Source organism: Nicotiana sylvestris, chromosome 1 (genome assembly GCF_000393655.2).
Source record: "Nicotiana sylvestris chromosome 1, ASM39365v2, whole genome shotgun sequence".
In the NCBI taxonomy this organism is placed as follows: domain Eukaryota; kingdom Viridiplantae; phylum Streptophyta; class Magnoliopsida; order Solanales; family Solanaceae; genus Nicotiana; species Nicotiana sylvestris.
The window spans coordinates 181,518,647-181,535,311 of record NC_091057.1 but is presented as its reverse complement, the minus strand read 5'-3'; the positions used below and the strand labels follow the sequence as shown (position 1 = coordinate 181,535,311).

Sequence of the window (16,665 nt, the reverse complement as noted above, 5' to 3'; positions counted from 1 at the left end):
AATAATTCTTAATTATGCAGGTAATTAATTATTGAATTAATGGAGAATTACCAAGTTAATTAAGAAAATTGATAATTAATTAAGACATTATTGGATAAGACCCCACAAACGTGGCAGTAAACCTTGCCAATTGATGACTCTTAAAGTCACTTGATAAAGTGTCATTTTGAAAGCTTATTCATCACCTAAGTGGCCCCCACACCCACTAAGGTATAAAACCTATTATTCATTAAGAGAGATGGATAAAAAATTCAGCAAGGTAATAATCTTAAGCAACATTTCATACGAAATTATACTACATAATAACAACGGGATTTTGCGATTCTAAGGGAGTGCGCTGCAATCCTTCTCAAGAATATCATACAGATTTCCCCCTACCTCGATCTGCTGTTACATGTTGACGCAATTGACGTGTGTTAGAGGGATTGTCAAGAGAATCGGCTCAAGTATGTTAAGGTTATCCCTTCTTTCCTTTTGGCATGATCCATATGATATAAACGAAATGAGTAAATGCACAACTTCCATAAATGACTCTATTCATAGAAGTATTAGAGGTGCCTATGTTATTGATTTCCCATATGTCTTATTATTCTATTGCCTGTTCATGGGTCTCACAAAATACGTAAGTTCATAAAGTTTATTTCATGATATTAATTAGAGTCATAATGGTCTTATGACAAGTCTGATAGATGCATGAACAGATGAAACAAGAGACTCGCGGGGCGGATTCAAATAACGAGCAAAATATGATGACACATATGAAAAAGTGGAACCAGGATCAAATAATACAGAGGCATCCATGTGGAAAACTGAGACAATACTTGTGATCACAACATCTGAAGCAATAGCATCTGATCTGGCAGGGAATGCATAGAAACGGGCCTGACTGCCACTTGATCGGCTTTCTCTCTAGGGCGACCCCTAACTGACGGACCTTCACCCCAAGCTGGTTGGGCGGGTGAGGAAGTAACTGGTGCTGAAGCTGAATGCTGACTTCTCTGCTGGGATGAACCTCTCGCAAGGCAGGGACAGAATCTCTTGATATGACCCACATCTCCACACTTAAAGCAACATCTCTCAGCAAATAGCGGTGGGGACTGAAGGGAGTCCCGAGCACCGGAATACCCACTAGCAGAACCAGACATAGATGAGCCCTGAACTGATGGTGCTTGAGTTGAACTCTAAGCTGGAAGGGCAATAAGGGACGAATGACTCTATTGAGAACTGTGAAACCTATGGTCAGATGATGCACCAAGGTGAGCTGGACGAGCCGTTTGAGCATGTCTGAAATGTTGACCCCTGCCGTGGTGAGACTGACTTCCAGAAGGAATGCCACCAAAACTACTGGATCCACGAGGCCTCTTGGCCTTCCTCTATACTGCTCCTGACGGCAAGCCGACTCTATCTCCCGAGCAATGTCAACAACCTCCTCAAAAGAAGTGCCAGTCACCCTCTCTCTAGTCAGAAAAATCTGTAGCTGATAAGTGAGGCCATCAATGAACCTCCTGATCCTCTCCTTATCTGTGGGAACCAACCAGATAGCATGACGGGCCAACTCGAAGAATCTCATCACATATTGCGTCATAGTCATATCCTCCTGATGCAACTGCACGAATTGCCTACGCAGCTCCTCTCTACGTGACTGCGGTACATACTTCTCTAAGAAGAGAATGGAGAACTGATGCCAGGTAAGGGGCGCTGCACTAACAGGCCTACGCCTCTCATACGTCTCCCACCAAGTGAAGGCAGCTCCAGGGAACTGAAAAGTAGTGAACAAGATCTCACTGGTCTCCAGAATACCCGTTGTATGAAAATTTCATAATTACACGGATAATTAATTAATTATTGAATTAGTGGAAAATTACCAAGTTAATTAAGAAAATTGATAATTAATTAAGACATTATTGGATAAGAATTGACCCCACAAACGTGGCAGCAAGCCTTGCCAATTGATGACTCTTAAAGTCACTTGATAAGGTGTAATTTTGAAGGCTTATTCATCACCTTAGTGAGACCCACACCCACTAAGGTATAAGACTTCTAATTCATTAAGAGAGATTGATAAAAAAGTCAGCAAGGTAACGATCTTAAGCAACATTTCATACGAAATTATACTGCATAATAGCAACGGGATTTTACGATTCTAAGGGAGTGCGATGCATTCCTTCTCAAGAATATCATACAGATTTTCCCCTACCTCGATCCGTTGTTATGTGTTGACGCAATTGACGTGTGTTAGAGGGATTGTCAAGAGAATCGGCTCAGGTATGTTAAGGCTATCCCTTCTTTCCTTTTGAAACGATCCATACGATACAAACGAAACTAGTAAAATCACAACTTCCATAAATGACTCTATTCATAGAAGTATTAGAGGTGCCTATGTTCTTGATTTCCCATATGTCTTATTATTCTATTGTCTGTTCATGGGTCTCATAAAATACGTAAGTTCATAAAGTTTATTTCATGATATTAATTAGAGGCATAATGGTCTTATGACAAGTCTGAGAGATTTTATTGGCGTACTTCTCATGTATTGCATTCATGTACATTGACCCATGCCCATATATATATATATATATATATATATATATATGGGATATGTGAAAAGGTTACGACGTTATATACACACTACCACCCGATCAGATGGTATACGTTGATGATTTGCCCATAGTGGCCGAGATGATATGATGAGACGCCCTCAGATGCTTGATAATGTTATGAACGCATATACCCATGCATGGTATGACATTTATACGCACATTATAAGTATTAAATGATTCACAAAGCTATTCAGACTTACATGTCGAGTCTTTTACTCCATGTTTCTCTCGTGTATATTATTTACTGATTTTCATTCTTTACATACTCGGTACATTATTTGTACTGACGTCCCTTTTTCATGGGAACACTGTATTTCATGCCCGTAGGTCCCGATAGACAGGTCAAGAGTCCTCCAAGTAGGCTATCAACTTAGCAAAAGATGTCAGTGCGCTCCATTTGTTCCGGAGTTGCTTGTTTGGTCAGTATGATTTAGACGCATATTGTTTGGTATGGTGGGGCCCTGTACCGACCTTTATGATAAATATGTACTCTTAGAGGCTTGTAGACAGATGTCATGTATACAGATACTTGTATGGCCTTGTCGGCCTATATTTTAAGTATATAATGGATCACATAGGCCTTACAGGCCCGTATGTCACATGTATGAGTTTCTATATCGGGTTGGGTCGTTCTATGTCGGATACTCCCTCATGTTTACTCTGGTTATCTCATGACGCCCCTTCTGCCCCACTTACCTGTGATGATGTAATAAGAAAGATACGTTACGTTGGTACTCGGTTGAGTAAGGTACCGGGTTCCCGTCGCGACCTATCAATTTGACGGTGTTATTATATAGGAATGACGCCGCTTTATAGTGAATTATGGTTATATAGGGGCTATTATAGAGAGGTGTCACTGAATATAAATCAATCATAATAGTAAGAAATTATTTATTTTGCTTAAAAAATAAACAAGTATTTTAGATTATACAGTATACTAATATGTGATATATCAAATTAAAAATCTAAACAAGAAATAATGCATACATTATACCAATCCTATATTACAATTTACCTATTACTAATATTAATTGGGGCATTTGCATCTATACCCGCTTTTTGGGTCACGTTTTAACTTGTGCCCGCTTTGGAAAAAAATTTGCAAGCGTACCTGCTTTTTCGCGTAACTTCAGCATACGGGGCTGAAGTAGAAAAGGTAATCACGCAAAATTTCAGCATTCTCTACTAGACGGGCCTAAAGTAGCAAAGGCAATACGCTTAAGTTTTTTTTGTCCCGGATAAGCTTTTTCTAAAACTTCAGTAGAAGATGCTGAAGTTATTTAGTTCATTTGTAAAAACTTGAGCAACTGGATTCATTAGTTTTGTCATAAAGTTGTTTCAAAAACTTCAGTAGAAGATGCTGAAGTTACTTAGTTCATTTGTAAAAACTTCAGCAACTGGATTCATTAGTTTTGTCATAAAGCTTTTTCAAAAACTTCAGCAGAAGATGCTAAAGTTACTTAGTTCATTTGGAAAAAATTTCAGTACTAAATAGGCTGAAGTTTTTTTGTCCTGGATAAACTTTTTCAAAAACTTCAGCAGAAGATGCTGAAGTTATTTAGTTCATTTGTAAAAACTTCAGCACTATATAAGCTAAAGTTTTTGAAAAAGCTTATATAGTTTTTTGACCTATACAATCACTATATTGGATCTTCGTTTTTTTTCTTCTTCTTTCTGAACGTTTTTATGGAGTAGATCAGTAATTACATTAGAAAAAAGTGCCTTCAGTGGAAATAAATCAAATAATCATAAAGTTTAAGTGATATAAAGTGAAACTATTACTTTAACCCCACAGATCAATTCATTTGATTCAAACAAAAAAAGATTACATAAAAAATGCGAAAAAATGAAAAAAAATCGTGCAACTTATGTTAGTTGATTCATTGTTATTGATAAGTCGTAACAATGAAGACCAAATGCTAACCTGTGTTATCGTACTGAAAATATCTTAAGAAAACGAAGAAGGAGAAGGAAGAGGAGAAAGAGAGCTAAAGTTATTTAAAAAGTAAGTATAAGTAAAAATTTTATAAAAAATTAATATAGGTTAAATGGGGCGACCAAATAAGGCGGCCCGTGCAATTTTTACATATTAATCTTATTAATTTCTGCATAATTTGTCTTTCAAAAAAACGGCCCGTAAGTTAATAAGCATGCCGGGTCGGGTCCCTCAACGTTGTTTTTTTAACCAAGGTAAAAATGGAGCCGGCGTCACTAACGTTGTACTGAATCGTTAAAAGAGCAAAAACGAAACGAAGCGCACCGTCTTAGGATCCGTGACTGTCTCATAAGCCGGTGACCAAATCGACTAGTAACTGTAAACCGGGGCCATTTTAGTTACTGCTAATCGCTCTCTGCTTCTGAAGGGAGGAAACTCTTGTCAAATCCAATGGCCGCCATATTAGCTCGGAAATCTCTCTCTGCTCTTCGCTCTCGTCAGCTTGTAAGTCTCCTTTTATTTGCTCATTTAATTTATACTCGTCTGCCATTTATGTGTCATCAATTTTTGTAAGAAAATGCTCCTACGAACCCTAATCTTGCATTTGACATCAATTTCAACCTTCGTGATAGTCAATTTCATCAGTTATAGCTTTCTTCAGCATCTGATTTACCCTTATGTTATCCTCAGGAGAAGGTAATGAAAACGACATCGTATTTAAGAATTAGTGTATGCTTTTGATTATTTGATACGTCATTTTTTTTTTTTTTTTTTTTTTTTTAATTTATGGTGCTGGCTTAAATACTTTTGAACTGAGGAAGTTAGATAGAAAATAGGTAGAAATGGATGTTTATAGAAGCAAGGAAGATGGTGGGTGCTGGATTACCATTCAGATTTCCCATTGTCAACATTTTTTTTCCTGATAACCGAGTAATCCCCGAGAGCCAGTGGTGGAGGCGGAGGATTCGAAACTGGATAGATAATTGGTCCTGCTCTCTATCCTTCTCCACTTAACTGCCTGGCTTTTGTCTGCCGCAGCAGGGTTCAAACCCGTGACGTGCACCTAATCTTCACCTCATGTGTTGTGCTCTTATTATTGGATCAAAGCCCTGGGTCCCCTTAGTTAACACTCAGTACCTTTGTTCTTTTATACATGTCTTTGGTTTTTGACAAATGACGGATAGCCTGGTGATAAGGACCCTCCACCTCCAATTATAAGGTTGAGAATTGAGTTACATGAGAATCTCAGTGGGAAAGGTCTTCAGTTGGGCTGCTGGTTGGAGTGTGGGAAATAAATACATTTCCTTCATATTTTCCTTTAACTTTTAAGATATCATGTACAATGCATGCTGTTTGTTGAGAAATTTTGCCGGGAAATGAGAGGGGCAGCAGTTACTTGACTACTTTTTAGGTTCTTGGTAAGGCTGTATTGTGCTCCGGGCCCGGGCCTAAACGGGACAAACGGTCCCGGACCTAACGGTCCAAATGGGTGGGACCGTCCCACTGTGGTCCTAAGCCCACATGGTCCCGGGCTAAATGGGCCGGGCCCACGGGCCTGAACGGGCTTTTTCGTTCCGGACTATTTTTTTTTGATTTTTTTTAATCTAAGGCAATTTCTTGTAAACTATATATGTATATACTAATATAAATTGCTTATATATAGCTATATATTTATATATAGTATGTATATATAATTATATATTGCTTATATAATATATAGCTTATATATATTATACATACTATATCTATATCTATAATATATATCTACAAATATATATATATATATATATATATATATTATATGTATTAGATATATATATTGCCTTATATATATATATAGCTTATATAATACCAAGGGGGTACGGGATCGCTTCCGAATGAGGTTCAGGAAATTAATTACAAAAACTTCAGCCCTGACTAGCTACTAACTTCTAGGTAAACCTTAAACCACAGTGTTCCTCACAACCCTGTTCAATGGCCACCTGCCTAAACGAGTCCAACTGAACACCACTGGTTAGGTTGGCCTAACCAAGGTTTACTGTCGAAATTGGTAACTGCCTGATCTATATAGTTCTTAACCCAATACCTCATCGGGGTGACACAGTAAACTCCTAGCTACAAAAACATGCTTAGTAAAACCTTCGAATACTAAGTTTAACACTAACCTATTTAGCCTATCATTTAGGCTAACAATACTGCAAATATTGAAGAGGGAGGGAGTAGAACAGTACCAGAGATCTCCTGTTTGTGGCCAAGTGACCTTTTGATTTTATTTCAGAATTCGAAATATTACAAGGGAGACGATTTTTTTTACAAGAGAGAAACTAGAGAGAAGTCAGAGTGTTTTCTAGAGCTTTGGCTAATGCCTGCGTCCTCAAAAACTAAAATGATCCTTATATAATGGATCGGCTCATAAACAAACAAACCTAAAACAGTAAGATGGCCGACAAGATAAAAAGGAAATTCTACATTATCAAAACCGGACAAACTACTTTATAAAAGTAGATTCCCTTCAATAATGGAAGGGTCCGTCACTTTATTAAAGTTGTCCTTATTACCCCAATAATTCATTTTATGGGGCCTTCATTTCTTTCATTTCTTAGCTTTTCCTTTGTCTTCTTTTCTCGCAGAAGATTCTTCTGTAGCTTCCTTCAATTTTGCAAGGAAGTCTTCAATCTCATCAATGTTTATTTCTGTGTCAGAGGTGCTTTGTGCTTCTCCTGCTACACATCCTTCTTCATCTGAAGTGTTTCCCATAGATGTCATTGATATGTCATCTCCTATTTTTGCCTTGAATTTTTTTGCAAGATCTTTCTTTATTTCCTCGAAGTATGAAGCGAGGATTTATTTCTTGGATATAGCTCCTTTTTTCATTTGGAGCTTTCTGGTAACTTGTTGGAAGGGGCTTATTTCACCTTCATCAATATTCGTTTTCTCTTGTTTGACATAGATTTCAATTTTGTCCTGGATTTGCTGGATTAATTCTTCGCCAAATAATTTTCCTTGCTGATTTGTTTGAACCAATTTGGTCCAGAACTTGTTATAAACAATCCTTTGAAGGCAAGAAATTCCTTCACTAGTATAACCAGTTTCGACATCCCATTTCATTATCCAGGGAATTGAAAATTCTATAAAGAAATACATAGCAGCAATACCATCGTAAAAGATATTATCTTTTTGTAAGGAAATAATTTTGGGAGATATGTCTACCCATTGAGTATATAAACTCTTAAATAAAGTAGGAAGTATTTCTAATGATGGACCATATAATTTCCACCATTTGAAGAACCAATTGGGAATCTGTTGACTGTTCATATTAGAACAGAGCTTAATGAACCATGAGTGTCTCTTATTAGGATTCTCATAAAGAAAAGTTTTATTAAAACTTTCAACATAGTCCCAATAATTAAATTTGACTGAGACTTTTTGATCAGGATGAGTGTATTCTCGATCCTTAAGGGTACTAATACCCCATTCATCCGAAGGTATTACTTTCTTAATAATAATCTTTGAAAAACTATAAGTTTTCCTGGTGTTTGCAGGATAAAAGTGCTGAATTTCAGCTGATCCTGTTGTTGAGAGTATAATCTCATAGTGCATCTTGTATTTATAAGCAAGAGTAGCATATGACGCTGTATCAAAATACTTGGCCATTAATTGCCAAGGGTTATCCTTCCATTTAAGGTCGGATTGTTCCAAAAGAATTATTAACTCTTTTGTGTCCTTTCGGTTATAAACCTCAAGGTTCTCATTACTATCCTCTGATATGACTGAGGAGTAGGTTGGTACATTAGATGATGTACCTTCATCTTTTCTGGATTGTATAAAATCCATGAACTGCTTGTATAAAGAATGGTCGGTATTACCTCCTGCTATATTAGCAACAATTAGTTTTTGGTTTCCTATTTGGGCGAGAATATTATCCCCTCTACCATCAGTAGATGCCCTTCCTCTTCCCCTTTGTCGAGGAGGTCTGTATGTAGGCCTCATAATCTGTGGAACAAAAGAGAGAACTATCAGTTCAAATATTCTCTTGTAAGAAAATCAGGAAGGGTATTATTAGACCCTTTTTTGTATATTATTTCAAAATCAAAAGGGGCTAATAAAGCTTGCCACCTTGCAAACATTTATTTGGAAACATCATGTTTAAAATCTTTGTCAAAGATAAACTTTGCAGCTTGACAATCAGTTTTAATAAAAAATTTCTAATTGTATAAATCAGTTTGGAATTTCATAACACATTTAACGATAGCAAGAATTTCTTTAGCTATAGTCGCATAATTCTTCTGGGATTCATTCCATTTTCCAGAATAAAATTGAAGTTTCATGATCTAATTGTTCTCCGACATGAACATCATAAAATGTGGGGGGTTGGAAAAATGAAGTTTCATCAATATGAGTCATTTCATCAATATGCTTTCTAATTCTAGGTCTAGGAGAAGGGTTAGGATTAGGATTATTACTACTTTCACCTTTACTATTTTTGTTACTGCTTTTTAAAAAAATACCAAATACATTTTTAGGTGCCATAATTTAAATACGAAATTAAATTAAAAAAGCTAACACAAATATTAAACACACAAATGAAATACGAAATATAATACGTAAAGTAAACACAAAAATTAAGCACTAAAATGATACGCAAAAATTATATATTAAAATTAGGAGATGGAACGAGTGTACCGTGATTAAATATTGAAACTTGAAGAAATTGCCCAAAAAATTGCTCCAAATACTTGACGAATTAATTTGAAGCTTGAAAGTTGCTCCAAAAAATTTGCCCAAATACTTGAAAGTTGAAACTTGAAAGTTATCACTTGATACTTGATAGTTGATAGTTGATACTTGATAGTAACAAAATTGAGAGAATAATATAGAATATAGATAGAATATTGGAATGTAAGAGATTTGAGAGAGAAAAATGATTTTTTGTGGGAAAAAATGAAGAAGAATGGGGGTATTTATAGTAGAAAATAGGGCCAAAGTGTAATTTAATAAACTTAGGGGTTATATTAAAAGTTTGGGAGGGTTAGGGGGTGTTTCGGGAGGGGGGGGTAGGGGCTGTTTGGACCGTTGGCGACAACTATTTTTGCAATTTAAGCTGTTGCCCAACGACTATTTTTTTTTTTTAAAAAAAAACTGGCGGGATGGGACGAAACGGAACGAAATGGTCGTCCCGTCCCATCCCGTGTCCTGTTTAACATTGGCCCATCCCATTTAACTTGAAGCAGGACGGGACCGGGACGGTACGTCCCGTCCCGTTGGACAGCCATAGTAGCAGGTGAAGCTCAGAGCCCCTCGGACACAGAAATCAATATTGAAGAAATTGAAGATTTCCTTACAAAGCTGAAGGAAAATGTCGAAGAATCTTCGGAGAAAAACAACAAAGGGAAAAGCAAAGTCTGAATTATTGAAGGCCCCATCAGATAAATTATTGGGGTAATAAAGACAACTTTAATAAAGTAAAAGGTCCCTCCATCATTGAAGGGAATCTGCTTTTATAAAGCAATTTGTCCGTTTGTAATTATAGAACTTTATCTTTTTATCTTGTCGGCCACACCTGTAATTATTTTGTTGGCCAGTTCTACTTTTTAGTTTTGTTTGTTTGTAGGCTGATCCATTATATAAGGATCATTTTCCATTCTTTAGAGGTAAGCGTTAGCAAAAGTATTAGCTCTGCCTTCTCTCTAGTCTCTCGCTCTACTTGTAAAAAACCCTTCTGTAATATTTTCCATTTTGAAATAAAATCAAAAAGGTCGCTTGGCCACAACTCAGGGTCTCTGGTACTGTTCTTCTCCTTTTCTTTTTCATTTTGCAGTACTGTTAGCCTAAATGATAGACTAAACAGGTAAGTGTTAAACTTGGTTCTCGAAGGTTATCTACTATGCATGTTTGGTAGTTAGGAGTTTACTGTGTCAACCCGATAGGGTTTTGGGTTAAGAACTATATAGACCAGGCAGTTACCAATCTTGACAGTAGACCTTGGTTAGGCCAACCTAACCGGTGGGGCTTGTAAACCTGTATTATATATATATATATATATATATATATATATATATATATATATTGATCTCTCTCTCTCTCTATATATATAGTTTATATGTATTAGATATATAATATATATACTATATCAAATTTAAGCACAAAATAAATTCCAAAGAAATATTCAAGGGAATATCTTATAATTTTTATTATTACGACATTAACAAAAAATGGCAATATCTTTCTTAGTCTTCCTCCCTCCAATGGAATGAGCACAACAAGTTATGAGTTGTAATAGCAATGCGATAATCTATATGAGTAAATAAATAACGCAAATATTGTTCATATTCATGTTTGTATTTACAAATATCGCTTCTTTACGGTTGCGCGAGGCCATCCTTTACAAGTAGGATTAAAAACTCTTCTAATATAATGCACAAAATGAGGGTTAGAAGAAAAACTATATGGTAAGCACATAACAGTAACCATTTTTGCCAATTCTTCACGATCTTTATTTGGATCATAATATAAAATGCTACCGGTAACAGTGTTAATTCCCGGTTGACTAGATTTGACCCTGTACTAGGGTTAACCGTACTATCTACACTTGTCCCCTCTTGCGCAACTTTCATTTGTAAATATCTAGCTTTATCTCTAGGGTGTGTCTTTATGTGTCTAGTCAAACTACCCGTACCGCTACGTTCTCCAGTAAATTTATGAGCCATCAAATACCCACAAGTTTTACACTTAGCCTTATTTTGTTCTCTTAGTTAAGTAAAAAAGTGCCAAACAAGAGATGTTTCGGATCGTTTAGAAGGTTGTCTATTAAAAGTAGAGGTTACTACAGGAGGGTCAGGCGGGGCATCAGTTGAGTTATTAACAGGACTAGTAGGTGTATCATCTAAATCCGGTTGCGTTTCATCTAAATCATCATTTTCCTCTACATTTTCAAAGATAGTTTGATTAGGATAAAGAGCATTCATAACTTCTTCATTTAATTGTTGACCTGGTGCAACATCATGGCAAAATTGACTATCGGAAAATTGAAAACAAGGGTTATCACTATCAAGAATAACAGATGGAGGAGGACGGGTAACAGGTCTGGGTCGGGGAGCCGGGGGAAGAGTAGTAGTTTGGCGACTAGATTCACCAATTTTAGATTTTCCCTTACCCTTACCCCCAAATATTTTTTCCAAAGAAAAGTCCATATTAATTATAATTATACTAAATAAAACACACAAAACTATAATATTAAAACTTAAGAGTTGGAACGAGTTTACCGAATTGACGAACAACTTCTTGAAAATTGAATATCGTTGAAGACTTGAAGACTTGAATACTTCAATTCACCAACTTCACAATTTTTCACGAAATTGCAATAATAAAGTAAGCAATTATAGAAGAAAATTAGAGAGAGATTGATGAATTTGTGAGTAAAAATGAATGAATGAGGGGGTATATAGTTGAAAATAGGGAAAAAGTGTAATTATAAAAAGTTTGGGGGCCAAATGACTATTTTTGAAAGTGCCAAACGGCTAAAAATGCAGTCCAACGGCTACATTTTAAATTCTGACCGTTGGCCCTTTTTTTTTTTTAAAAAAATTAGCCGTTGGGCCCGTTTGACCAGGTTGAACCGGCCCATGCCCTCTTGCCGGTCCCGGGCTAAACGGTCCCGGGCTCGCGGGCTTTTTGGCAAGGACCGACCCACTGTGGGCTTTTGGACCGCCAGAGACCGGCCCATTTGAACCGGCCTGTTTGGCTTGTTTGGCACGCGGTCCCGGGCCGCTCCTGGGCTGGGCCCGCCCACAATACACCCTTAGTTCTTGGTCAATATGCTTTCTTGTATGTGTACATAGACATGGTTACATGCAGGCACTTGCATACATAAATGTGTATGTATTTGTGCATTTCTATGTTTTATGGTGTAAGAGAATGGTTTGACACCTTATTCTTCCTATGGGGACTATAGGTTTTGGCAGGACAAGCATGGCAAGGGGCTAATACATCTAATGGAACTCTGCTTGGTACTCGAACATTTGCTACCAAGCATTCGTTTTCAACTGACAAAGGTTTGTACTCTGCTCTTCAAATCCATCCTAGATCTATCATCCCCTTTTTCTCTGTGTCTGTTAGCATATGAGGCATGTAATGGAATGCCATAGCATTAGACAAAAAGGTTGTAGTTCACTACTAATGAGCTTTAGTGGGGATATGAATTTTAAGCATTGCGGTATGCGATACTCCTTCCTTTCCTATTGGGTTGTCCACTTAGATGAGCTCAGTTGCCAAGGGAGGAGTAGAAAATGATATGCTTAGAATTTGATGGGGACTTTGTTCATAATTGGATTTCAGAGTTAAACAAGACTAGATTAGATCAATAGAATCTTCTGTGATATTTAAAATGATTATTACTTTCCTTGGAAAATTTTGAGAGGAAAGTGAGTCAAGCATTTTCCCATGGAGGGAAATATATTAAATCTGTCTACACATGATAGCAATGTTATGCATATTGTTATGTCCGCTATCCGATCTCTATTGTGGCTAAGAAAGTACGTTCAAAGTAGCTCATAACATGGTATGTAGTTATCTATTCTGGATGGGACCATGCAAATTGTTGCAAGTGGAAACCCCCTGGGTTCTCCTTTCTACTGTGCCATCAAATTTTCTGTTGGAAAATTGTGAGAAACTTTAAAGAGATGAATTACTAAGTTTCATGCATTCTGGTTTATCTTTCCAGGGTAATCCTAATTTAATATAGAAGGTCAGACTCATGCTTTAACTTGTCCAATATTTGCTGGAAACCTGATGCATATACTAGAAAGGTTAACGGTATTTGTTGTACGCCTAAAAGCATGAACTTTGCTATATATATGTTTTCACCAAAAAGCTGATGAATGGGATGAAACTTGGGAAAATTATCTTCTTTTTTCTATAAAAAAAAATTTAAGCTATAGCTGCAAACTGGGAATGCATTTTGAGAGGTAACTCTCAGTTGCATGCTTTATATAGGATTGTATTTAATGGGGATTGCGCCACTTTCTCTATTGCACACCACTTTAAATGGCAGAGTGCCTGGGGTTTCTGATAAATGCAGGGCAATGTGGCAACCAGTTCTTTAGGGTGTGAATTGAATAGAATGCTTTAAATGATTCGGAGCAGTAATTTACTCTGGTGGCAAAGTAGTTAGTTCTACTCAACTCATAGTCATTGGTTTATTATTTGTGGTCTGCATCTTCTTGGTGCCTTAAGTTTTTGGTGATTCTCAGTCGAAATTTAATGACTCACTACTTTTTCTATTGTCCCAGATGATGAAGAACGAGAACAGCTAGCAAAGGAGCTATCTAAAGATTGGAATTCAGGTAAATCATTTTAAAGAACTCTCACTTTGCGTAGCGTTGTGATTCCTCTGGCACTGCCTTGAGGCATCATTACCTGCTTCTGATTTTTTGACTAAATGCAGTCTTTGAGCGAAGCATAAATACACTATTTTTGACTGAAATGGTTCGAGGTCTGATGCTGACGCTCAAGTACTTCTTTGAAAAGAAAGTGACTGTAAGTCTCATGCTTCTACTGGTATTTACCTTAAAATTATTCATGTTCGGTTGCACATTGACCGGGTCTCCATCTCAGCTACGGTGGTGGTATCGTTCTACATGCTAACCTCTTGGTCTTTACTTTTGAGCAGCAAATGAAATAACCATTTTATTGCAGATTAACTATCCATTTGAGAAGGGCCCTTTAAGCCCTCGTTTTCGTGGAGAACACGCCCTTCGGCGTTATCCTACTGGAGAGGAAAGATGCATTGCATGTAAACTTTGTGAAGCTGTAAGTGTCAACTTGCTATGATTATAATTGCAGCTGCAATTTTGTTTACACTATTGATTCCTCAGGCTTGTTTCCATCATTGTTCAATGTTGGTTACCTTCATATAGGAGGAGGAGTGTAAGTGAAATATGTCTTTTAGGTGCTAACCACGAGAGTAGAGAAACTGCTTGAGTGAACTCCGTCTTTTCTAAATCAAATTTCCTGACCTTAGGTAGGACAATGTTGCTTGAGTTGGCAATATATGCATTACTGGGAAACCGGTACCATGTTGAATTGTGTGAAGGATCTCATATAAATTATGTCTTTAGTAGTAAAAGCTACTTCTTGAATTGCAAGAGAAAGATGTGAAATGGTGGTAACCAATAGCCAAAATAAGAATGGTGAACGTTTAACTTCCTTTGTTGGCTCTAGGGGTGAGTATTATTTGCTGTAAGCTGAAAATATCAGTTTCAAACGGGACCAATTAATTAAGTATATTATGAAATATATAAGTTCAATACTCCTGGTATGTATGAAATATATGATATACGGTTAGTTTATGATGAAATGTGGATAGAGGGATACTTTAGTGAGTGATCACATTTGATATATCAGAGAGATTTCAATAAATAACTAATATATCAAATTTAGGCCCACAAAGTGTAATTTAGGGAGAAAATAAAAATTTTCGGTACGGAAATCTCTTAACTAAAAGACCAAAAAAGCTGAATCGAACGAGGTGAAGTTTAATCAAACAGGTTTATTCTGGTCCAAAGATCAGTTTGTCTGTTTAAAAACCAAAATCAAGTGAACCCAAACCAGTAAAATCGCCGTACCACCCTATATTGGCACTATTTTGGTGCAGTCCAATTTGAAAGAAGCTTCCTATGTGAACTATGGTGGAGCCAGATTTCCAGCAAGGGGGTCAAAATATAAAAGAAGTAAACACACTGAAGAAGCCAAAGGGATTCAATATATAGTATATATACACAAAAAAGTGACCTATGTACTTCCCCCCCCCCCCCCCAAACAAACCACACACACGCAATTTGGACCTATCTACACTATGTAAATTTCCGGCAAAGGGGTGTCAATTGACTCCCCTTCACAAGCATTGCTCCGCCTTGAACTATGGGACCGTGTTGTGTAAGCTAAGACTTTATGTTACTGCTAGCATTCTGCATGCTGAAGTATATGATTGCCATTGCTAATGAAACAATTCATCGGGCTTCTTAACAGATTTGCCCTGCTCAAGCTATTACTATCGAGGCTGAAGCGCGAGAAGACGGGAGTCGTCGAACAACTAGGTACACTTTTGTGAGTCTGCGGATGTTACATTAGATATTCAGACATCCATGCTCATGTGTTTATTAACTTCAACAGGTATGATATTGATATGACGAAGTGCATCTACTGTGGATTCTGCCAAGAAGCCTGCCCTGTTGATGCCATTGTTGAGGGGCCCAACTTTGAATTTGCAACTGAAACTCATGAGGTTAGTATATTGGTTGTTTCAAAGCACAAAATTTGAAATAAATAAATTCTGCACTACTGGAGGTGACTAATTTGTCGTATGTATCAGGAACTCCTTTACGACAAGGAGAAGCTTCTTGAGAATGGAGATCGATGGGAAACTGAGATTGCAGAGAATTTGAGATCTGAAAGCCTCTACCGTTGAGTTCTTTCATCAGATACATGCTGAAGATTTCTTGCTTTGTAAGAAATTCACAAAATAAAGAGACTAGCTGAATGCACTTATTTGTCCTTTCCCTTGTCTTTTGATTGCTTAGCCTCTTTCGTTTACATACAAAAATGTGAAAGAAATAGAGCAGGATCTTGAACGTCTAAAACCAGATGATGAACTGCTGTTTGGTATGGCAAGATGACTTATTTGTAAAAGTAACGTCCATGGTCATAGATTTGAGTGTAATAGGAGTTTCACTCTGTCTTGAGGAATTGGGATGAGCTGCTCTGATTTGCCTGTCATACCAATGTAAATTGGTCATCATATAAAGGTCCTTTTAATATGGAACCTTGATACTATGACTAGTAGTAGCTATTACTGTTTGAATTACTGCTTGTTGCTCAGGATGGATCTGAATGATCATGCCAGTCCTAAACGATTTAAGTTTTTTTTCTTCTAGTGCTGCCTCTTTCCTTGCAAACGCGCTGTCTCAAGAAATGATAATTGTTGCTGCAAAGCAGCACCTGGTTCCTGTTGCACTTACTTTAGTTGGGTGGGTTTAATAATGGAGGATGGGGAACTCGAGAGTAAAAATGGATTCTAAAATTAATGAACAGATTGATGTTAGTCAAACTTTAGGTGTTAATAATGAACCTTGA

General features: G+C 37.0%; 1 protein-coding gene across 1 annotated transcript; it reads left to right on the top strand.

The window, feature by feature from the left end:
* Positions 1–4,716: 4,716 nt before the first annotated feature.
* LOC104219946 (NADH dehydrogenase [ubiquinone] iron-sulfur protein 8, mitochondrial) lies at positions 4,717–16,465 on the top strand. Its single transcript, XM_070171829.1, has 8 exons — positions 4,717–5,040; positions 12,488–12,587; positions 13,824–13,877; positions 13,979–14,070; positions 14,230–14,343; positions 15,562–15,629; positions 15,706–15,817; positions 15,905–16,465. The coding sequence occupies exons 1-8, from the start codon at positions 4,987–4,989 to the stop codon at positions 15,998–16,000; spliced, it is 690 nt and encodes a 229-aa protein (XP_070027930.1). The 5' UTR covers positions 4,717–4,986; the 3' UTR covers positions 16,001–16,465.
* The last annotated feature ends 200 nt before the right edge of the window (positions 16,466–16,665 follow it).